The sequence below is a fragment of the Balaenoptera borealis genome (genome assembly GCF_965194805.1).
Source record: "Balaenoptera borealis genome assembly, chromosome: 1".
NCBI lineage: Eukaryota > Metazoa > Chordata > Mammalia > Artiodactyla > Balaenopteridae > Balaenoptera > Balaenoptera borealis.
Window position 1 is genome coordinate 47,878,803 of NC_138860.1, and position 23,419 is coordinate 47,902,221.

General features: G+C 40.5%; 1 protein-coding gene across 1 annotated transcript in view; it reads right to left on the reverse strand.

Annotated features, from left to right (window-relative positions):
- Positions 1–2,741: 2,741 nt before the first annotated feature.
- The window catches only part of LAMC1 (laminin subunit gamma 1), a 123,253-nt gene continuing 102,575 nt past the window's right edge, over positions 2,742–23,419 (reverse strand). The window contains exons 16-28 of the mRNA XM_082401208.1: positions 23,159–23,301; positions 22,008–22,186; positions 20,507–20,663; positions 17,647–17,852; positions 16,906–16,985; positions 15,228–15,365; positions 14,539–14,683; positions 13,379–13,528; positions 12,998–13,112; positions 11,039–11,238; positions 9,788–9,946; positions 7,450–7,549; positions 2,742–5,859 (exon numbers count right to left, since the gene is read on the reverse strand). Coding sequence (XP_082257334.1) covers positions 5,603–5,859; positions 7,450–7,549; positions 9,788–9,946; positions 11,039–11,238; positions 12,998–13,112; positions 13,379–13,528; positions 14,539–14,683; positions 15,228–15,365; positions 16,906–16,985; positions 17,647–17,852; positions 20,507–20,663; positions 22,008–22,186; positions 23,159–23,301 — 2,029 coding nt within the window. The 3' untranslated portion in view covers positions 2,742–5,602. The remainder of the gene's footprint in view (positions 5,860–7,449; positions 7,550–9,787; positions 9,947–11,038; positions 11,239–12,997; positions 13,113–13,378; positions 13,529–14,538; positions 14,684–15,227; positions 15,366–16,905; positions 16,986–17,646; positions 17,853–20,506; positions 20,664–22,007; positions 22,187–23,158; positions 23,302–23,419) is intronic.

The window sequence follows — 23,419 nt, forward strand, 5'->3', positions numbered from 1 at the left end:
GCCCCCAAAGCATCAGTCTAAGGCTCACGTAGAATTTTCGGTTACTAGCCATGGTGAAAAAGGATTATGGGAGGATGGAAGGGTGGCCCTCAAAGGTATGACCAGGGACCTTTCACAGAGAAGCACTTAACACTGACTTGGACAAACTCATGGGAACAGTGATGTAACAGAGGGTTACATTCTGATTTGATCAAAGGCCTGAAGCTCAACTTTTTACAGAAATAAATACAAACTGAATTAATCATAAGCAATACCTCTGCTTATGAATTAATACTGAATTAATCATACTGAATTAATCATAAGCAATACCTCTATGGCCTAAGTTATAAGGCTTTCCAAGGTAGGAAGCAAACAGTAAAACACCAACCTGTCTGTTGAAATTTACTGGGGCCATTCCCAGGAGTTAGAGGAAAAGAAAGGGAATTAATATTATAACTTGGGCCAGGAGCCAGAGATGCCTACAGAAGGGGCTGTGGGTAAAACTCGCAGACACACATACACAGCATTGGGAATGGCTAGTGTGAGGCTGGTAGCGCAGAGGCCCAGGCCTTGTAGACCGCATCACACCAGCTGGTTGCTGACTGCATAGCCCGGTGAGGTCTGTGCTATGCCATTTGGTGAAAGACAGTGGTTTTGGTTATTTTTCCACAAATCCATCCTTAGGTAAGAGTGCTGAGTGAACAGAATGCTGTTGGAAGGAGAGGGTGAAGAGACAGAGACACAGAGAGAAAGAGAGAGAGAGAAATTAAAAAGTATCCATAAACCTCCCTCTCTGCTCACAGCAGGGAAAAAGTAACAGGAGTGGGAGAACAGGATGAGAAAGGTTGATTTGATTGCATCTTTAAGACAACGTGAGTGACTACTGTCTGCCTCCTAGCCCTGAGGATGTGAAAGGGAGTAACCAAGACCCTGATCTTAGAGGGTAGGAGAGAGGAGGGAGGGAGAGGTGGGTGAGACACACCTGACCAATAAACACATGCCCAAGGGCCATGCCGGAAGCCAGTACTAGGCTGAGAGGGGTGGTGAACAAAGAAAGGACTGGCCAGTTTCAACAGAGTAGGGAACACCTTGACCTCAGGCTTTCCTGTACTGGGGAAGGGAAAGCAAGCACATTCTGGGCAGAGAAGAGTTAAAGCAAAGACATGGAGGTCTTAACACTTGAAATGTTAAGGTTTCTCTTATTTGAATTCTGATTTGAGATTTTCTTTGGTCTTCTGCTAAATATTTCCCTTTCTTAAGCATATGATTTTTACTTAGAATTTCATTTATAGGTATAGTGCAGGTGTAATCATTCTAGGAGAATCCATACAAATAGAAGACACTCTGGTTGACTACTGAATGAGTGCAGCCTCTGAGAGGTACATAGATTCCTTACAGAAAGTTCTTTTCACTCCAACTATTAATATTTTCAATTAAACCTGCTTAGTGTGAACAGGCAAAATTACCTGCCATTTACAGCCGTCTCATTTCTGTTCCCATAAACTATTGGCCTGAAGAGATTTGATCTTTCCTTGGGTGGGTCCTTCCTCACCTTAGGTGGAAGGTGCCACCTGCTTTTCTACTTCATGACTCTCCTGGGCACCAGGAGTCCTGTCTTCTCCAGACATTCTATTTTGAACTTAACGGAAGTGGGTCTGGTGAGTTCAGATTTATTAAGGGGCTAGAATGCTTATTTAAGGGGTAAACCTTTGGAGATATTTTGAATCAGATTATGCTGATACCAACTTTGGAGAAACTGCTGACTCTGAAATAACAAAAGGAATAGGAACAAATTTTTAAAATTCCACTCATCACTCTGACACAGTAACTATGGAGGTATATTTGCACCTGAATCATATCCTACAAATGGGTTAGGAACACGGTATGTAAGAAAGCTAGTAACTAGTGCCCTCTAAAGCTCTCTTCGAGGAAGTCTAAAGAGAAGAGTTCAGGTTCTTCTTTACAGGTATTACAGCTGTAATGATTTACATGACTGGGAAGGTGGCATGTCATCCCCAGGGCCTCAGGGCTATAAACAGAGCCAAAGAGTAGAGCAAAGCCTTACTGCTGTCTCTGTAGTTCCAAACTTCTTCATCTGGTCTTAAGTTACTCCACTTGGGTCAGCCCTCCAGATGGCCTGCTGGTCCAGCACATTACTTACTTTTTCTTCCATTATGTTTGAGAATGTTTCTCATCATATAAAGAAGGTACCTTTAGTTTAGCCGAAGATGTGTGTATTTAAAAGGCGGAAAGACAACTCTTTACATACACCTGCTAATTTAGAAAGCCCAAATAATTTGAAAATAGTCCTCCGTAGTCACTAATCAAATATGGAGACTACACCAGGGGGTCCGGCAAACTCCAGCCCGCAAGCCCGGGCCTGTTCCTGTAAATAGTTGTACTGGACCACAGCCCTGTTCATTTGTTTACAGACTGTCCACAGCTGCTTTCCTGCTACAACAGCAGAGCAGTTCTAACAGAGACTGTATGGCCTGCAAAACGTAAAACATTTACTATCTAGAGCTCAACAGGAAGAATCTGCCAACCTCTGGACCACAACCAAAGTATTCCAATCTGAGAAGGGTTAAAAAAATAAATATATACATAAATAAATTTATATACTCACACACATGCACGTACACATACTGGATTGTTCTCAGGAAAATAAACAACCCAAAGAATACATTACGAGACGCTTCCCCTTCATCATACCTTTTAAAACATCTTACATCCCCAGTACCACACTCAGGCCACACCAAGTATAAAGGGTTACAAATATTCAGATTTTATTATAAATAAAATACTGGTTTTTTTTTTAACATAAAAAATGCCAAGTGTTGCATTTTATTTACTACCCTGGAGAGCAAGACCGTAGAGATTAAGGCAAACAGCTAAAGTGAAGGCACACGGAAAAGGGCCATGGTTGGAATTAAGAGGGAAAATTCCAGGGAACAGCTGTGTATGCTCCCTGTGACACCCAGCATTCTGCAGCAGCCATCCTGTCAAATTTTATTACATAAAATACAGATAACTGGAACTATACAATAAAATAATGGCGATATTGCAGGTGTGTAATTAAGGTATTGTCTTATGAAGAACTTTTATTTTAAAAATAAAATTCTGTTTAAAAATATGCCACACAGATGGAAAAGGAGAAAAGAAACAACAACAACAACAAATTCCCAAAATTTCACTGTGGCCTAAGACTTACTAGAGTGAACCTGACCCATAGGCTAGAGGGTAAACTACCTTAGCAGTCTATCTTCAGTCCTTTCCCTGAAACCTTGACCAAAATGTCTCATAGGATGTGGCCACTTAAAAAGAGGAACTAGCTAGGAAACACTGATGTGAACACTTGGCAAGAAAGAGCCAGGTCTCCTGCGACAGGAGAAGAGGCCTGAGAAGAGGAATGGAGTGGAAGCTTAGGAGGATGCCAGGTCAAAACACCAGTTAAGTCAACTCTGGGATGCAAGGAGATGGAAAGGGGAAGAACTAAGGTAGACCGCCTCTCCCACTCTATCTATCTGCAGCATGATCCCTGATCATCCCTCGTATCCCTGATACGAGCACTCAAGTAATTATGCACCCCTTATAAAAATGACCCCGTCCAGCTCAAACAACGGCCAGAGGGCATTTCTCACTCAAGTAATTATGCACCCCTTATAAAAATGACCCCGTCCAGCTCAAACAACGGCCAGAGGGCATTTCTCACTCATTCCTGGCTAGGCTCTCACTGATGGTAAAGATGCCCTTCAGCAAACTTTCCTAATTCCATCCTTCCCTGTCAAGCTGGCGTTCCTGCTCCGGCGCAGGCATTAAGAACAACATGGTGCTGTGGCTGAGGACCGCCAGGACTGCAACGGAAGAGGGTTCGAGGTACCTCTTTATCGTGGCTGTGTGTGGAGGAAAGCAGGTGGATGTGAATGTCAAGAGAACGGACATGCTGCAAACACAAGGCGAAGAGCAAAGCAACAGGGAACGAATCCAATCCAAAGAACCGCAGATGGAAGGGGAGGAGGTATACAGACACATTGTGCCGGTGAAGAGGAAAAAATGAAGTGAAGAGGTGAACGGACAGTGCCATTCTAGAAACAGGACCAAGTATATTTACATAAACTCCTTACTCTATAATCATGATAAACAAAAACACATTCACACAAAAATATAAATTTGAAATAATTAATAGCACCAGTGTGTCAGATAATAGTTTCTTTCCCCCGCTACGCAAAGTACAAAGTTGCATAGTGTTAAAGGCTATATATGAATCTCGAAGGCAGGTTGGTAGGAGGAAGGGGTTTGTGGCAGAGAATCGTCACGCTGTGACCTTAGAAGAAAACCACAGAGCTGAGGATCGGAAGTTGAGAAGCTCACTAGGAAACTCCATGTAAGGGTCTTCCCTCTATGCTTAGAGGGAAGGTTTAGAGGTGGGTTTAAATCACAAAGTGCAGGAGCGAGATGGTGTTGGCAGCTGTGTGAAATACTGAGTGCAAGTATTTGTCACCAGGATTTGGCAAACAATGTGTTTTGAGGGGTTCTACAAGACGGGGAACATCAGGAGAAAACTGAGGCTAAGGGTCAAATGTTTCATCTCTCCCCAATGGAAGAAAAATGGATATGTGGGATCCTGACAATACAAGTTGCATCTAAGTTCTATCCCTTTGCTAGAAAAGACTAGGACAAGGAGGCTTTTCTTTTGTTTTGTTTGTCAAGATCGTGAGGACCACCCGTTCTCTGCCAGGTAACAACACTAGTTCCAAGACTAATACTCTAAAAAAGCTCTAAGAATTAGTTTGATTTTGAAAAAAACTTTAGTGGTTATCACATCCCTATTTCTTCTGCATAAATTCCATCTATAGGAATAGAAGACGTCTATTGGTGAGTGCAAGCCGCCCATCCAGATTTAAATTATCAGCTGCCCAAAGATCTGAAAAAAGTTTATCTTCCTAGTCAATTATTAACATCTGAGAAAATCTTCAGCCTACTTCTGCAGTCTCACATTCTCCTGGAGACTGTCATAAATCATTGCATCCTTACCCGTGGGATGGCTCAGTGTCCTAAACTCAAAATAGCTAAAACAACAGATGACGGCTCTCGACATTCTAAATGACCGATACCTTTGGCACAGGATGTGTACTTGCTTTTGCTTAAAAGGAGGAGGGGCAGGAGATGTGGATGCATTTTCTTTGCCTATAGACTGGATATACTGGCCATCACAATGCTACTGTCAGTAGCCAAACTTTTCCTTCATAGAAACAAGAGTACTGAGACTGAGGAGGTTCTGTTGGTATCAGCGAGAAAGGCAGGGCTACTTGCTCAGCCCTGGCACACAACGGTTCCCACGAAGGGTTTGAGCCACTGTACAGCAGCGCAGGATGCCACGTCCTTATGCGACTCAGAAGGGAAAGGTGGGTCTAAGGGACCACCGTTAAGTGGAAGAGAGACTTTATTAGATAAAACCCTTTGTTCCTGATTCACGATGTTTAATTTGCTTCTCTTTAAACTTTGTGACTTCTCCTGGCTCAAAAGGACAGTGGTGGAGGGCAGCAGAGAGTGGGGGTCTGAAGAATGTAACCTTTGTGTTAAGGCACTCTGTGGCCTCACAGTGGCTCCCTAAGGGAAGACGCTAGGGCTTCTCAATGGACGGGGTGTTGAAGCAGCCGGAGGGTAAGGTCTTCCTGATGTCTTCCAGGTTGCGGATGTCCTTCAGGATCTCCTCAATGTCTCTGTTGTAGTCCATGATGGCAGCCTCCTGCCTCCTGGCTTCGTTCTCCAGGTTAGACACTTTCCTGTCTAGATCACTGACTTTCATTTCATCTTTGGCTTTGTTCAGGGTACCTTCAATCTCATTTAGCTTGTTCAGGTCCACTGTGTCCAGCTGCCCTGTTGAGTCAGAAGGGACACAGAAGAGGACAGACACATTCAGTGAGAATTGTAACATCACTCCACAAGTACCCCCACCAGCGTTTTTATAAAGGAAGCCCAGCAGCTGTCCCTATGAAAAAGTGGCCTGAGAACTTGAGGCCTGTCATACAAGGGCATTAACAATGCAAACTAAGTACAATCACTGACCTAATCCAGCAGGGATGGGTCAGAGCTTATAATGAATATTGGGGCTGGATTTTTTTTTTTTCCTGAGAAGATGGTTTTTTGTGAAATGTTTTCTAAATATATAACAACCACGTCCTAGACCTTGAGCCTCACTTGTGGTTTTGAAGGTCATCTGGTAACGGGTAATACCTTTTTCACGTTTATATATGTAATCCTTGTGTCTTTTTAGTGCCCTCTAATGAACATAAAAATCTTTACGCTAGAACCCTAAGCCCTCAGCTCATCGATTCCAGGGAAACTGGGTTGTTTTGGGAGTCATGTCCTGCTCCCAAGAGTCAGACACTATCGTCAGAGCCCTCCTATGGAAAATGGCCAGGGTTGAAATGCTGAAATAATTTCAGCAAAGCTTCGCTTTAAAATTAGCGAGAAAAAGAGGTCCTTTTGAAAGGAACTACTTCTATATTAAACGAAAGCAGATAGCCAGCTGCATAACGACCAGCACTTTATGCATATTGTACTTGATTAAATTCTCACCAGATCATTTGACATCAATGATTCTCAGCTGTTAAGTAATTTGCCCAAATTTGCACAGCTTACAGGCAACAAAGCAAAGATTCCAACCCAAGTCTGACTAACTTTAAAATACAACCTTTTCTGCCACAAAACCCACCTCTTCCAGCTTACTTTCGTTTTAAAATCCATCTGCTGGCACATAATTTATTATCCTTGAAAATTGAGACAGATAAAAATATCACACACACCTCCCAAAAAAAACCCCCACAAAACAAAACACTGACCCAAAACCAAACTTTAAAGGCTATCACATTAAAACAGAGTGCTCTGCTTACAAAGCTGTACTGGCTAGGGTATTACAACTTTATAATAGAGGCTGGTGACAAAAGTACATCTGCCCTATAATGAGGCCTGCTCCCTACATCAAATTGGATTAAAGGAACATTTCAATATGCTTATATTTCCTTCAAAAAGAAAGCCTTCTCTCTTTTGGCATAAAAACTGTCACCTCATCCGATTAGCCTTTAATCGATTATCCTTTGAAGTGTTCTTTTATTCTGTCATTGAAATCCTTCACTTTAAATCCTTTAAAGACATTCTGCCAGCAGGATGAACTAAGAATAATCATGTTTGATTGTATCATAAACCGTGACCATAAATGAGCCACTCTAGCTGGCAGCATATCTTCAAAATTTTATTAAGTCCTCAGACCATGGTCAGATTCCTATACTGAGGTCAGATTCCATGGAAGGACCTAGTGAGTACACGCTGAATTAATACAACTTAAAGTCACGATTCAGTTCATACGGTCTTTGCACTGTAGTATCTACTTTTGAGTCAACTATCTCAGATCCCAAGAACAGTACAAAGAATTCAAAGGCTGCCTAAAATGACTCTATGGTTACTCACCCAGCTGCTCCAGGAGGTCATTAATAAGGTTGAGGAGGCTGGTGACAGAGCTTTTGGCCTTCCTGGCATTGATCTCAGCTTCCTGAGCAGCCTGTGAAGCCTGTACAGGGAAAAAGGATAAATGATACAGTAGTCTTGATGATACATTTTTATTATCTTGAAGTATCTTTTCCCCAGTGAGTCAACAAATCTAATTTTCAGATGGTTTCCCTTCTTCTAAGTCATGAAACTATTATCTGTTACTGTAGAGATGTTCTTTTTTGGTCATATCTTCATGTTGAGGATGTTGCTATTTTTAATTCACTTAACAGTCATGGAGAAGCAGTCAGTATGCCTACAATGACTGTATTTGTATTTCAAAGATCAATGTTACCTCCTTTTCTCACTTTCTCACTCAAGAACACATGGAGGTGTATTCATAATAAAACCCATCAAGCAGAAACAAGTTACTTTTGAAGGATGAGTATAAAAACTACCATTTTAGAACCAAAACATGTCCTCTGGGATGATCTTAGAGACTTGATTGTCAGAAATGTCCTATTCTCAGAAATTTTTCACAACTAAGTGACATTCTTCTAAAACTCCCTCTCCCCATGCAGTCACACAAATACACACATACAAATTGGGGCAATACAATTTACATTTAAAAAATCAACCAAAGGTAAATATATTTGGGAAAATTCCATGAAACCTGAACAAATACACTTGTGCATGAGTCACAGGAAATGGCAATGGAAGAGGAAGTGTCTAAGTATCAGAAAACAGATGCTCTCACAAATAAATCTGGTTAGGATATACACGAGTAGCTTTGAGCTGCCTACCACAGAACTGTTTTTCCTAGCTTTTTCGGGTCAAGAGAATACAAATTTTTTGGATAGAAACAATGTGAAAATTTTTAAAAGAAAAAGAAAGCAACGGAAAAACAACCTTCACAAATAAACGATTAACCTCTGTTCAAACTGCAGCCATTCTCACTGCACCTTCCCAGGCTGTCTGCGAGTGTTCTAGCAGAGCTGTAAAGGACTCTGCTACGGCCATACTATTACATTTAACCTGCTGTCTGCAGCCTCCTCTTCCAGGAACAACTGTGAGCCTTCACTCTTCTTTCCCTTAAAAAACAGGTTACAGACTGCAACAATACTGATGCAATGCTGGCCTTTCAGAATTGATATGTAAATATAAACGGGATAGTATATGTGAGGGGGCCTTGTGCTCCTTAGAAGTTACTTACCAAAAGGAACAAAAGATGGATCTTCTTTCTACCCTTTTAATTGAATTCATACCCTTTTTTGAAGCTTATAGAGAATATATATCTTTTCCTTTCCTTCAACAGGCTCTAAATCTAATGTTTCTACAACTGTATTAAAACATAAAATCCAGAGACCCTCAGCACATATGAAATATACACATTTTTACTATATGGGAATTTCCACTTGAGCCATACCTTGCTATAGAAAATGAGGACAATTCAAAACAACAAAAAAATGCATAATAAAATAAGGTATTTGCACAGGGATGCTTCCTGTTATCACTTCCCTAGGGACTTCTTTACCTAGATTAACAGGCTTAGTAGTTCTTCTTTCCATCCCAAGGTGAAAATGATCTACAGTGAAGGGTGTGATTTTTAGCAGGAGTGGAAGAAGGGTCCCTTCCTTGCACTGAAAGTCCACAATTAAACAAGTTCATGTCTATCATTACTGTGGTTATAATCAGATTGAACCGTAAAGGAATATTTCCACTGTGATTCCATCAAAGTCTTTCAAAAGCAAAATGTAGCACAAAACAGAACGTAGTCCTTTGTTGGGCCATGCATTCACAAGTGAATTTTGTTACAAACAGGGCTATGTATACACATCACCACAAAAAGTGAAAAATCAAATTGGATGTAAGTTTGGTATGTTTTGTCATCTTCAAAAATGTCCTTTTACACAAGAAACTGGTCTTTGCCTTTAGGCAGCAAGTTGCTGGGAGAATAAGAGGAGGACGGAAATTAACTTTTCATTGCATGCCTTTTGTTCTTTTTTGATTTTATACCACCTATGAATTACCCATTCAAAAATATAAAGACATACTTTTAAATGTCCTAAAACCTCAAATGTGTAAAACAATGTTTTGCTTTTAACTGAGAGTAGCTTTGGGAAGGAGCTGTTGTGCAACAATCTGGCAGAAGATCCAAATTCTTTGTCTTCTATGTAAGTTACTTACCCAGTTCTTGACCAGAAAACACAATTAAAAACAGAAGTCAATATGAAAAAGACTCTTCTCAACAAGTTAGGGATCTTTATTATTCAACACCCTTCACTTTCTGCCCATTAGCAAATATGCCAAAATCACTTACCATCCCTGCCATCATCATATCCTGGTCAGCATCATCTTGTTTTTTCTTCAGCTCCTTTTCTGCTTCCTGTAGCTGTTTCAACATATTATTCACCTCGTTATCCAGATCTGTAACTTCTGCAAAAGTCCTCTCAGCTTCTGCCTTGGTGCTGGTAGCATTCTAGGCACAAAGTAAACAATTCCTAATGAAAAAAAGTTTTCCTTTTCTAAAGTATGCTGCCACTCCTTTTATAATCTGTAAAATGGTTCAAAAATATGATCCAGAAAGAACAGGGCAATAATTTGTACTCTATGCTGAATTACGTTATCATTTATTTAGGCTACAAATTTAATGAAAAATATAACATTACCACCTAAAATAACAACATATTGTATTTTATAAAGCACTTTGATTTGTATCCTCTTGTTTAATCCTGTTAATAAAAATTCCTGTTCTATCGTTGCCATTTTTAGTTGGGGTCACATAGCTGCAACATTTAAATGGTGTATACTTTCCACCACATTGTACTGATTAGACTCTTTCGCTTGGATAATTTTCTATTCAAAGCTAGCCTTATTCTATTGATACTTGGCAGTTCATCATAATGTACAAAAAGTCCATAATTCTGAAATATATTTTATAAAATATAATTAATCCAAGAAACTTAAAAATGTGTGTGATTTTCAAACACATAAGTTTACAATCAGCTCCAATTTCTCCTTTAAATAAAACAGATTCATCTTTAAATAGGAGAAAGCCAGCCTAGAGAAATTATTCTTTAAGATGAGGAGAAAGAATCCTAGCACTGGTAACTTCAAAAATTCTAAATAGGTGGGTCTTAGATATGGCAATATGCTTGAAAGGGGGTCTCAAAAACTGTACTGACTTGGCACTGTAAGTAAGATGGAAAAAATATCAATTGTTCATGTCAAGGAACTGTGTTTACTTAGAAAGAATCTGATTTTCTGTGGGCAGGAGCTTGATGGGTCCCTGAAGCCAACCCCCCTCCTCAACAACTCAGACCCTTCCACTGAGACACAGCAGAAATTTTAGAGTAAAGGACCCTTTGAATGACTCTCCCTCTTCAATCAATGTGGTTACCTGTTCTAATGCCTAGTAAAAAAAAAATGAACGAGAAGGATGGTTTAATATAACTTTACTGGAGTTGAGGAAAAAATTTGCAAGAGCTTTTCGGGGTCTGGAAAGAAATCGGAAAATGACTAGAGAACAGATGAGCAAAGGCTTTGTTTCGGACAAGAGGGGCGAGCACACCTTCTGGACAGCGCTGGCGATCCTCTCCGCCTCGTGGGCCTTGTTCTTGGCCTCGGTGGCATCTGCGGCAGCATTGCCCAGAGCCAGCTGTGCTTCCCTGGTCTTTTCATTGGCTTCCATTATAGTCTGGTTGATGGCAGGGATTCTCCTTAGTGCCTCCTCTGCAGCCGTCTTGTTATCATTTACTCGCCTATCAAAATCTAAAACAGGTTCAAGGAATGCAATTAAACTAAACTCTCTACAAGCCAAAAGGGAACCTTTCAGGGAGCTGCCACTGGATTTTGTTTTATGAACAATGAAAGTCAGGGGAAAAGAATGAAAAACAGCATGCACTGAAATGTTAGAACAAAGCACACAGATCTACATGGAAGATGCATGTGAATGAACACCTGTTTCTGGAAGGCAAATTCTCACTTGAAACATTTATTTTCATGCAGAGCTGAGCATGCCATCACCTCCACCTCAACCAATATCAAAAGCTGCAGTTTATTCAGTGTTTACTAAGTGTTAGGTACTGAGGTAAGAGCTTTATGTGCTTGTGACACAGGCATTGTATCATTTTTATACATGAGAAAATTGAGGATTAAAGAGGTAACTTTTTTCAAGGATTCACAGTAAGAGGTGGATCAGGGATTCTAAACCAAACCCACTGACACAAAGCCCATACATTCAACCATTATCCTATAAAGCTTCTGTATATATAGAGCTTATGTTTATCAGAGGTGAGTCCAAGGCTACACAGTGAATTGAGCACAGTTCTTTTTTATCTTGGGTGAGGAAAGAAAACATAAAGACTGAGATGCAACTGGCAGAGAAAATTAAAGATAATCTCCATTTACCAACACAAGTCAGCTAAATAGGCATATCTTGGTTACAGGAAATATCCTTTTTTTTTTTGGCTTCCATACCAAGGAATGCTGGGGTAAAATGACATGAGCGTTGGGATTTTTCTTTGAAATACTTTACCATAAAAAAGGTAGGGTAGGGACTTCCCTGGTGGCGCAGTGGTTAAGAATCCACCTGCCAATGTAGGGGACACAGGTTTGATCCCTGGACCGGGAAGATCCCACAGGCCGCGGAGCAACTAAGACCATGCGCCACAACTACTGAGGTTGTGCTCTAGACCCCGCAAGCCACAACTACTGAGCCCATGTGCCACAACTACTGAAACCCGTGCGCCTAGAGCCCGTGCTCCGCAACAAGAGAAGCCACCGCAATGAGAAGCCCGCACACCGCAACAAAGAGTAGCCCCCTCTCGCCGCAACTAGAGAAAGCCCGCACACAGCAACGAAGACCCAATGCGGCCAAAAATAAATAAATAAATAAATTAATTAATTAAAAAATAAAAAATAAAGCACTATCAGCTGATGCGTAAAACAGTAATTGTTGGCTTTAATTATATGCATTAACTGATAAAAAATTTTTTAAGAAACTGTAGGGTAGGTGTTGGGGGATGAAGTTAAGTGCAGTAAAAATCTTAACTGCTGGGGCTTCCCTGGTGGCGCAGTGGTTGAGAATCTCCCTGCCAATGCAGGGGACAAGGGTTCGAGCCCTGGTCTGGGAAGATCCCACATGCCGCGGAGCGGCTGGGCCCGTGAGCCACAATTACTGAGCCTGCGCGTCTGGAGCCTGTGCTCCGCAGCAAGAGAGGCCGCGATAGTGAGAGGCCCGCACACCGCGATGAAGAGTGGCCCCCGCATGCCACAACTAGAGAAAGCCCTCGCACAGAAACAAAGACCCAACACAGCCAAAAATAAATAAATAAATTAATTAATAAAAAAAAAAAAAAAAAAAATCTTAACTGCTGAATCTGAAAGGTATATGCGATTTCTTATACTATTATCTCTCGTGCTGTATGTGTTCAGAAAGTCTCAGAGTAAAAATTTTTTTACAAAAGAGAGAGAATCACCCTAATGAAGGACACGTACAAATTTACCCTGTTATCTGACCCTCTCATACCTTTCAGGTTGCTGAGAATGTCATTGGCTTCTTGTAAGGTATTTCGTCCCTTCTTAGCAGCTTCTTCCGCAAGAGCCTTGGCGGCGTCAGCTCGGGCTAGGAGTTGGTCGGCAGTCTGCAAACACGTGGCAGATAAGAGGACAAACCTTCCAAGGTAAAGCCCTTCTCTCTCCTAACAGACCAGGCACCTACACGCCACCACCCTGACACTGGCCAGTATACAGCAGGTTAGGCCTGGGCATCAGCATGAGGCCCTCCTCTGAATACTTTTTCGTGTGTTTTGTTGCTTCTGCAATTGTGGTAACATCACGGACACAGCTTACAGTCAGGCAGCTTCAATTTTTCCCTCAAGAAACGAAGCAACTTGCAAAGCAAACCAACCTGCTGTTCGGTCTTTCCTTTTTCCAGAAGGTTCTTTACTTCAAATTCCTTCCCTCTCATGTCCTGTCTGAGGTCCTCATAATCTTTTAACTTCTGGTCAATCAGACGATCCAGATCCTCAGCTTCCTTCTTTATTTTATCTGCCTCATTCTATGAAAAGCAAGTAAGGTCATTATATTTTAGGCAAAACAACTAAACTGATGAAAAGGTAGGCTTAGTAATTTTATACTTAGTGGATAGTTTTAAAAGAACAGCACAGGTCAAGATTTTATGGACCTTTTTAAAAAACTGAGGTATACTTACACACAGTGAAATGCACAGCACTTAGTTTGATGAGTTTTGACAAATATATTCACCTGTGTAACCAACACCCCAATCAAGATACAGAATATTTCCACCCAGGAAATTCCCTTGTATCTCTTTCCAGTCAATTTCCACACCCATCTTTCCAACAATGCAGCTGCCACTGGTCTGGTTTTTATCATCATAGATTAGTTTTGCCTATTGTCAAATTCCATATATATGGAATCATACAGTATGTACACGTCTGAGGAGACCTAAAACTTTATGGTAAAAACGAAGTCAACACCTCAGATGTAAGAAGTGAAACTTAATAAATTGCAAGTTTAATGTAAAAAATACACCATTTATATAGCACTTGGTATGAGGATTCATGATTAGAGTACAGATGAAATAAAATACTACCAATCCCTAAATATTTTACCTGCCCCAAAGCAGTTCTTTCATTTAAACCATTCTTTTATGTCTCTCTTGTTCAAAACCAGGGTAACGACCTAGGTGTAGTCTGTTTTAATTAATCCAAGTATATTATAATTTGGATTTACATCCAAGATTTAAGAGTGATTATTCCTATCACTAAAGGAGTCTTTGCTCTTTAATGTTTATAACCACAGGATTTTTTTTTTTTTTTACCTCAATAAGTTCTATTAATGTATCTAAACTAGAACTCAACTTTACCAGTGAGCTGCTGGGAGGACAGAGGAGGTAGGTACTGCTGACAGCGGCAGGGCAGTCAGAAGAGCTCTTACCCAGACTGAGGGGGTATGTGGCTGTGTGTTTGGTGGGACGAGGGTAGGAGCTGTGAATGGGGGACGGCAGTGACAACCAAAGCCTGTGCATGCAGGCTGGCAGCGCCATACCTCCATGGCTTCTGAGTCCACAGGAGTCAGCTGGGCGACACTGGCATAGATCTCCACAGCTTTCTCACCAGCCTTCTTGGCCTCCTCATGGACTTGGGCGGCTTGCTTCTCTAGATCCTGTGACATGTTCTTCGCTTGTTCATACCTAAGGAACAACAGATGTGATTTGATGAAAACCCTAGTTGCTTTTAGCATCTTAATGTTCACCAGATTCATTCCAGTTTAAATCACCGTGACAGTATTTCCAAAACCTCAAAGAAATGTTATATTAAAATGCTATTATTTAATACCAACATAGCTTAAATTTAGATTTCATCTCATCACTTCTATTTATAGCATATGGTTTACCATATGCTTTCGTATTTCAGACACCTTTTAAATATTTGTAGCTCAAATATATTTTCTCTGCTTACTCTATGATATTTTTTCTCTTCGCCTTTATGCAGAATTTTAAGTATCATGGCTAGTTGTTACCATTCTCTGCGGATACAGTAACTGGATCAAATAAAATCTCTGTGGCTCTACATCCCCTGCTCTAATTACTGCATCATTTCAAAAGCATGATTAACAAAAGAAATCTTACTGCATGAATACATGGTCTGAATTTGCCGGCATTTAATTTTTCCTTGAACTGGCGTTACTTACAAGAACAACTGAAGGGCTATAAACCACCTTTAAATTACACTCACTTTCTATTAAGCTCTTCAATCTCAACTGCTGTTTGATTTTCTCCTGCCAGTGTCCTCAAAAGCAGATTATATGCCTCAGTTGATGTATCATTGGCTGCCTTTGCCACTCGTACAATGTCATCAGCTTCTTGTTTATGGCTGTATAACATAAGAGGAAAAACAAGCCATGAAACACAACCGTCTCATAGGGAAAGAAATAGAATCTAGGTAATGCTTACCTTATTAATATACATAAACTAATGTGGGCAGAGTTCCACAAATATTGAAAAAATCTTATAAATTTGGAATTTTGTTATCATTTCAGCAGGGCTGAGAGTTTATAAATAGCGTTCTGTAATCTGAGAAAATGATATTTCCCAAGGATATTAATGATATAAAATATATAGGGGCAAATGCTTATATTTCTTAAAAATTACTTTTAAATATAACTATTTAAGGGTATTTATATATGAAACTGTGTATACCAGCAAGAACGCATTTCTCTAGTCATAAATACAAATCCCAGACCTCATCTTTAATTGCTACTCTGGTTCTGTTACTGCATAGTCTTGAAACAACTTTGACTATTCAGATTTCTCACAGGCAACCTAGTTACAGGCCAGGAAGAGCAACTCAACAAGGAACATGTCAACAGGGACTCCAGACAAATAACGCATTTTAGCTGGGTAACTGCTAAGGTTTTTTTCAACTCTAAAATTTCATATTACATTGTCACACTGCAATACATGGCCATTCTTTTTGATATGATAAACTTTCCTTCAAAATTCATGCATGAAGTACACCACAATTAATTTCCAAGACCTACTTTTCTCGGGAGTTTTCTATAATGTTTTCAGCTGTCTTCTTTTAATCAGAAAATTCAGCTCTGAAACCATGAATGTTCTATGAGCTAAATTACAACAGTTCACACATATTTACAAAGAACAGAAAGAGAGCACATATGGTAAAGCAGGAAGCCAAGGTAACTGCTCAGACATTGAGGCTAAAATTCTAACATCAGGCTTATTTAAGCATCCTGTACCTATGAGGTCTACTAGCTGTTCTGCAATGCATTTGATAAACATTTATTGAGTACTTACTGTATGCCAGACATTGTTTTAAGCATTGGGACTTCAGCAGTGAATAAAGCACACAAAAACACCTGCCCTCACGGAGCCTACCTTTTAGCAATTTTATTTTTAAAAAAATGTTTTCACTTGATGCCTTCTGCATTTAAAGTCTTCTTAAGAAATTACCTAACATTTAATCAGGAATGAAATGGTCTGTTTCTGATTTTCACATGTACTATGGGTTAGTAAATGTTTTCTATTGAAACTTGAAAATTAAACATTTTTGTTGAAAATTTAAAAATTTAAAAAAATAACTAAATTCTACTGAGCTTAATTATCTATTAACTTTAAGGTTTCAAAATTAAAAATCTAAAAAATGTTACGGTTTTCCTTAGATGTGCAAATATAATTTCCCTCCAAACCATCATATTCTAATATTCAAAGTAAATATTCTAATTTCAAAGTAAAGGGAAGCAAAGAGTACATGTAGCTAATAGCATTTTAGAAACGAGAGCAAACTTTGCAAAAGTGGGTTACATGGGAAGTGTGTGTGGGGATAGGACGAAACAACGTGTGCGTACCGCGATGAAAGCCATAACTTAACCATTAAAGAGGGAGCTGGAGGTTACCGTTCAGCAAGCTTTCGTGCCTCATCCGCCAAAAGAGTCATGTTGTTTGGGTCCCCTGTAGATTCTGGCTGAGTGATTGACTAGAGAGGAAATAAACAAAGCACTAATCTCAAAGGAATGAATTATTTAAATTTAATAAAGCAAGTGTCAAAACTAAATTTTCACTAGCGTTATTTAGAGAAAGAACGTCTCTTCTTAATTTCAGAGATCTTCAGTTAACATCAGCATCCTTGATTGCAGATTATTATTTCTATTTTCAGCAGAGAATAAAGGAAGTTCAGGGACTTCCCTGGTGGCCCAGTGGTTAAGATTCCATGCTCCCAATGCAGGGGGCCTGGGTTCGATCCCTGGTTAGGGAACTAGATCCTGCATGCTGCCACTAAGAGCCCGCATGCTGTAACTAAAAGATCCCGCATGCGGCAGCCAAGATCCTGCATGCTGCAACTAAGACCTGGCACAGCCAAATAAATAAATAAATATTAAAAAAAAAAAAAAAAGGAACATTAAATTGCCTAGTGCCACAGAAGGAACACAGCTAGAGAAAGGATCCAGATGTCTTTTGGTTTTAATCCAGTTTGTGATAACTATTTCATGGCAACTATGAGCAATGTGGCTTTCTTGCTCCATGCTTGAAGACAAATAAAAAGATACAAGGAGTCAATTGAGCTGAAGAAGCATTCCACTACCAGTAAAAGCCAAGGGACTCCCTCAGCCCCACCTCAGACCTTCCCAGTCACTCACCACATTGGCAATGGCAACTTTTGCTTTCTCAAGTTCTCTGGATGCGATTTCAATCAACTGCTCTGTGCTTTCTACCCGGGCACATGCTTGTTCAGCCAAGTTTCCGGTCTCTTCAATGGTATTCCGGATATTCTGTAAACGGCTAATTTGGCTGAATAAGGTGTTATTCACTCTCTGGAGGCGATCCATCAAATTTTGGTCTACATCTGCAATCACAGTGCAGAAGAAAGTCCATAAATTATCTGAAGCGGGGTTGTGGAGGGGAACACATATCATCTCACGTGAAATCTGAGGCACTGCTCTTATCCTTACTCTTCCAAACATAGCATCTTTCTGACAAGTTTCCCTAAGTCCATTGGCAGAGCTGGTCAGTCTTCACTGTGCCCAGCAGTAGCGCCAATGTTACATTCATCTACGGTCTCCAAGTGGGTTAACTGGAGATTAACACACTGTCTCTCCCACTTGACTATGAGTCCCTCATTCTTACTCAACACTGTATCCCCAGTCTTACACAATGATTGGCAAAGAGAAGACACTCGAAAAATGTCTGATGAAGGAAAGATTTTGATATTCCAGCACATGCAAGACTGAATCATAAAAATACAATGTTGTTAAAAGCACTACCAGCCCTGAGAGCTGGACATTTTTCTAAGCTAGAAAAAAACTCGGTTCAAAACTGATGTTGAAATATGGCACGTTAAAATTATTTTGTATTTTAAACTAAATAGACTCTTGCTGCCACCTCCCACTGCCTGGCACATCCATGTAATTTCTTTCAAATTGATCTCTGCTTTTGAAAAGTTCTTCAAATTGTTCTCTATTAATTATGCCCATTCAATTTAAACCTCATACCTGTGTCCTAATCAATCAATCAATCAATATAAGCCCATGCAAAGACAATTCTGACGTTATTACAATTCTCACATGTCATGAAGTTATATTAAAATATACAGGAACCATTAAGTCAATCCTATTCAAAATTGACCAGTTCTTATTTCTGCATGGTGCTAGTGTTGGCATCTAAATTTTCCAAGGAATGTAAAAGAGATGAGAAGCCAAAGTTAAGATCAACAAAGATGAATACAGGTTTGGAAAAACAGCTTACAAGCAGGGCCACCCAATCAATACACATGCAAAGCTGGTGGCCTGCAAAACATCTCATCTAACTATACAAAATGGCCCTGCTCGGATGATTACTTAAAACAATTCTTTGATAATCCAAAGATTCTTAAGAAAATACAAAATATAAAAACAAGCTGAAATCATAGAAAATCATTTAGATTTAGGAAGCGTTAAGCATTGGCTTCATTGGCTAATGAAGTTATAGAAGCCCCTTCCCTTTAGAACTTCAAAAAGGAAACAGATACCGATCTCTCTGGCCAGTTCTTTAGAGAAACAATAGTATCCCAAAAAGGGAACAAATAACCTAAGTGGATCACTTCAAAGCCCTCTAATTCCAAGTGTCCAATTGCAAGACCTAATTGCACCATATAATCTCCCTTCAAACTGCAGAATAAACACAAGTTTAACTACAAATGAACACTTAGGGAGAGTCTGAAAGGGTAAATCATTTTGAAGATATTTTTATTCTTGGCTAGTTTGAACCTAAGTAGGAAAGGTCAGCCAGGAACTCCATGAATCAGGATTTAGTGGGAGTGGATTTTAACTCCAGCCTCCCTGTGGTGCTCCCAAAGCTACCAGAAGCAGCCCGTTATGCTCCCCAGCTTTCAGGTGGCTCAAGGGAGGGTATGGTGGCCATGGCTCCTATCAGAGCTTCTGTCCCACAGAATCACCTGCTTGGGCAGAGGAAAGTATGTAGCCATTGTGGCCAAAAAGAGCCAGATGTAACTGGGGCTGCACCAAGGTGTGGAGCCTGAATGAGTGGCAGTGCTGGCTGACCTCCCCTTCCCGCCCCTTGACCATGCCCATGTGCTGGTGCTGCTGGCACCAGAGCTGCCTGCCACACCCCACCTCTCAGGCTGACTGACTGGCACTTAAGAATGATCACCCCATGTTCAGTTCTTCAACGGATATGGCAGGACAGATGCGAATTTGCTGTTACAAGAGAATACATTAATGGAAAAAAAACGTGTCCAAATTTGAAAATGAACAGCCTAAAAAAACCACCATTGTTTATACAGAACAGGAAACATATAAATTCTTCTTAATCTATGTTTAAGACTTAAAATGTAACAACAACTGAAACAAAACACATACGTTTTTGACCTCTCATTTTGTTTTTCAGTTTCTAAAAATTTACCTCATAGAACAATTTTTGGACTGTCCTAATAAAAATTAAACAAACTGGCCCAGACCAGATACATCCAATTTCTTCCTTCTCTACTTCAGTAATTTTATAAAATCTTAGGGACATTTACAATAAGAAATAAGCAATATATTTAGTTTTTGTTGACCTGTACTCTGACGAGAGGACTTCTCTAACTCCAGATGGAAACATCATCAGTAGGGAAGTTGATCATTGTGGTCCCGGGTGTATCAACGTTAATGCACATTTACTATGAGTATCTGATGAGCATCTGTGTCTCAGTGATGGAAAACTCCAAAACAAAAGTGACTTCAGCCCAGTGGTGAGCATCTTGATAGCAGGATTTATAAAATGCTTGGATTTTAACATCTAACAGTTTTTCATGTGCTGGGAGAACTATTTCTGCTTAGTGTATCTTAAAACATTGACAGGTTCTTTTCTACATATTTAAAAAATAAAATAATTCATATTCTAAACAGAGTTTAAAAATAGAGAAAGAATTTTATAAAACCATACTACTTAACCTTGCATTAGGAGCTACATCTAAAGACGGACCATCTTACAGAAATTACCCACTTGTTTAATCGTGTGTACCTTTGACATCCTGGGCCTCACGAAGGAGGTCAGTCACCTCTCTCTCTGCTTCCTTTAGTCTATCCTCAAAGGCTTGATCCGTCACCATCTCGTCCCCAGTTCCAAGGTTTGCAATGAGATTCTCTAATTCCTGGAGTTTTGCTCGATGATCAGCAACCTAAGCATAATGGAGGAAGAAAAGGGAAAGGTAGGGTGTACAGACATTCCTGAAGAACTCGACTGTACTTCCTGCAGGAACAATAATCAAAGGGGGTACTCTAGAACAGGGGTGCCCAACCCCCGGGCTGTAGACCGGTAGCAGTCCGCGGCCTGCTCGGAACCGGGCCACACAGCAGGAGGTGAGCGGCGGGCGAGCGAGCGAAGCTTCATCTGCTGCTCTCCATCGCTCTCCACGGCTCGCGTCACCGCCTGCGCCATCACCGCCCCCCACACACCCTGTCCACGGAAAAACTGTCTTCCACGAAACTGGTCCCTGGTGCCAAAAAGGTTGGGGACCGCTGCTCTATAAATATGAAGGTCTATACACTCCATGTATGTATACTTTTAAGTAGGTAACATGGGTAGTTTTTCCTCATTTCTCTGGCTTCAAAAGAAAAACTGGTTGATTCCTTTGACGTTAAACTCTACATGCTGATGATTCTCCAGTTCTGACCTCTCCCTTGTGTTTGAGACTACCTATCTGATATCCCCACTTGGCTCTCTGACAGGTATTCTCAACTTAATATCCAAAACTCCACCCTTGATTTTTTCTCTTAAATATGTATTCTCTGAGTCATCGCCATCTCAGTAAGTAATGCCTACAACTACCTTAAGCAAAAAACCCAAGATCCATCCTTGATTCTTCTCTTTCCCTAACCTTACCCTCTCTCATACCCTGCCCTGCCGAACACAAATATAATATTTATCCAATTCAATCTAGGCTTCCCCTTTTGCCCCACTCCTAACCATCAATCTTCACACAGCAGAGTGTTGTTCTTAAAATACAAACTGGATTTCCCAGCTTAAAACTCATTAGTGCGTTCCCACTGGATTTGGAATCAAATCTGAATTCCTTACTCTGGTCAACATGGTGCAACGTAAGCTGTCTCTACCAACCTTTCCAGTCTTATCACAAACTACTCCTTCCTCACTCAGCAGGCTCCAGACACCCTCCAGCTTTGAGGCCTTTGTACCCCCACGTTCCCTCTGCCTGGAACAGCCTACCCACCACGTCTCCTTTGGTTTGCTCTTTCTTATCCTTAAGATCTCACCTTAAGTGAGTTTCCATAGAGGCTCTATATAAAGTAGTTTCTCCCCAGTTATTCTCTGTTTGTATTCTTTCTTGCGCTTATCTCAGTTAGTATTTCTTTAATTTTTATTATCTGTCTCCCAACTGGCACTTGAGTCTTTGAGAACAGGGACTGTGTCTATTTTGTCCATTTTTCCTCTAGAGCTTAGAGCATAGCACGCGCCCATTCGACGTGTGCTGAGTGAATGAACGCGTGCACTGCCGACAGCTGACCTTATCCTTTACCAGCCGGTAACAAGCGGGACACTCCTGGCAGCCAGGCCAAGACCGATTGTAGAAATAGTTCTCTTCACACTGGTCACAGCGATTCCCCACAAAGCCTTCTTTGCATTCACAGAGACCATCATCTTTGCACTGGAGGGAAAGAGTCCCCTCAGGATGACAGTCACAGGCTGCAGAATAAAGGGAAAAGGGTACGTAATAAGGAAAAGAAGGAAGAGTGCATTTTCTTCTAACTCACATTGATATCAATAAGCCAACTGTACTATCATTATAATTAGACGCTTTGTGAAAAACAGGCTGATTTAGGAGAATTGAAATGGTTAAGCCTGCCTGCTTAGCAGAGAAGCCAGACATTTTTAAAACAACAGTAAATTTCAAAGTGAGCATCTTTTGGAGGGGGCACATTTCATGTGACTGAATAATTATAGAAATTAGTCTATTATAGAAAGTGCCCTTTTTGTGCACTGCGAGAATTTATCTCTACCTTCATCTCTCCACTGTTTTGCTCTCACTAAGGAACTAGAAAACCCAAATGCTAATGTTTATTTTCCATTATTTTATAGTTTGTTTACTCATTTTGTTCTCTAAACGGAGTCAATGACTTATGCTACATTCCACAGGAGAAATGAAGGAATTCAGAAAGCAAAAACCCAAACTGTTCCGCGGCCTAATTCCAAGCAAGTGTTTATGCCAAGGAGCAGCAGATGTGCACATGTAACCGCACCAAAAGGGCCCCAAGGGTGGGAAGCAACTGAGCCAGTAAGTCAACAAACACGTCTGAGCAGAATCCCTCACTGTTTCATTTTCTGCACTAAGAAGGTGATCAATTAAAAAGTTTCATCAAGCACGGGGAAGGCTCGGTAACCAAAGGGTAATCATCTGGGAAAATTAAAGACTAGAAAAAGGAAGAATCAGAAACACTGTAAAAGAAGACATAAAGAGGGTGGTTGCAAAGAAACTAGAGAGGCTCTCGGTCCTCTGAGTTTTGAAAAATGGATAATATTTCTTGAATAAAGCATCTATGATGATTTGGGCACAGCCCTGACTGTGAGCCATGTGGCTACACTGAGGCTGTCAAAGTCCTTTCTGGACTAACAGTTCTAACTGGAATGAGACGAGACTTTGCCACCAACGTCCCTTACGTTTACAGCCTTCAGGTCCAAACCCAAAGTGGTTGACCTCACAGCGCTCGCAGTGCTGACCGGTGATGCCAGGCTGGCACTCACACTGGCCATTGTGGATGTCACACTGCCCATTGGTGGAACCCAAAGCATGGCAGTCACACCTGAAAATGAACACATGACATTTCTCAGGTAAGAAAAACAGACTTTAGGCAAACCTTTCTTTTTTGTTCCTTTCAGCATAGGACTGATGTAATTTGTATTAGAAAACAGAACGTTAAG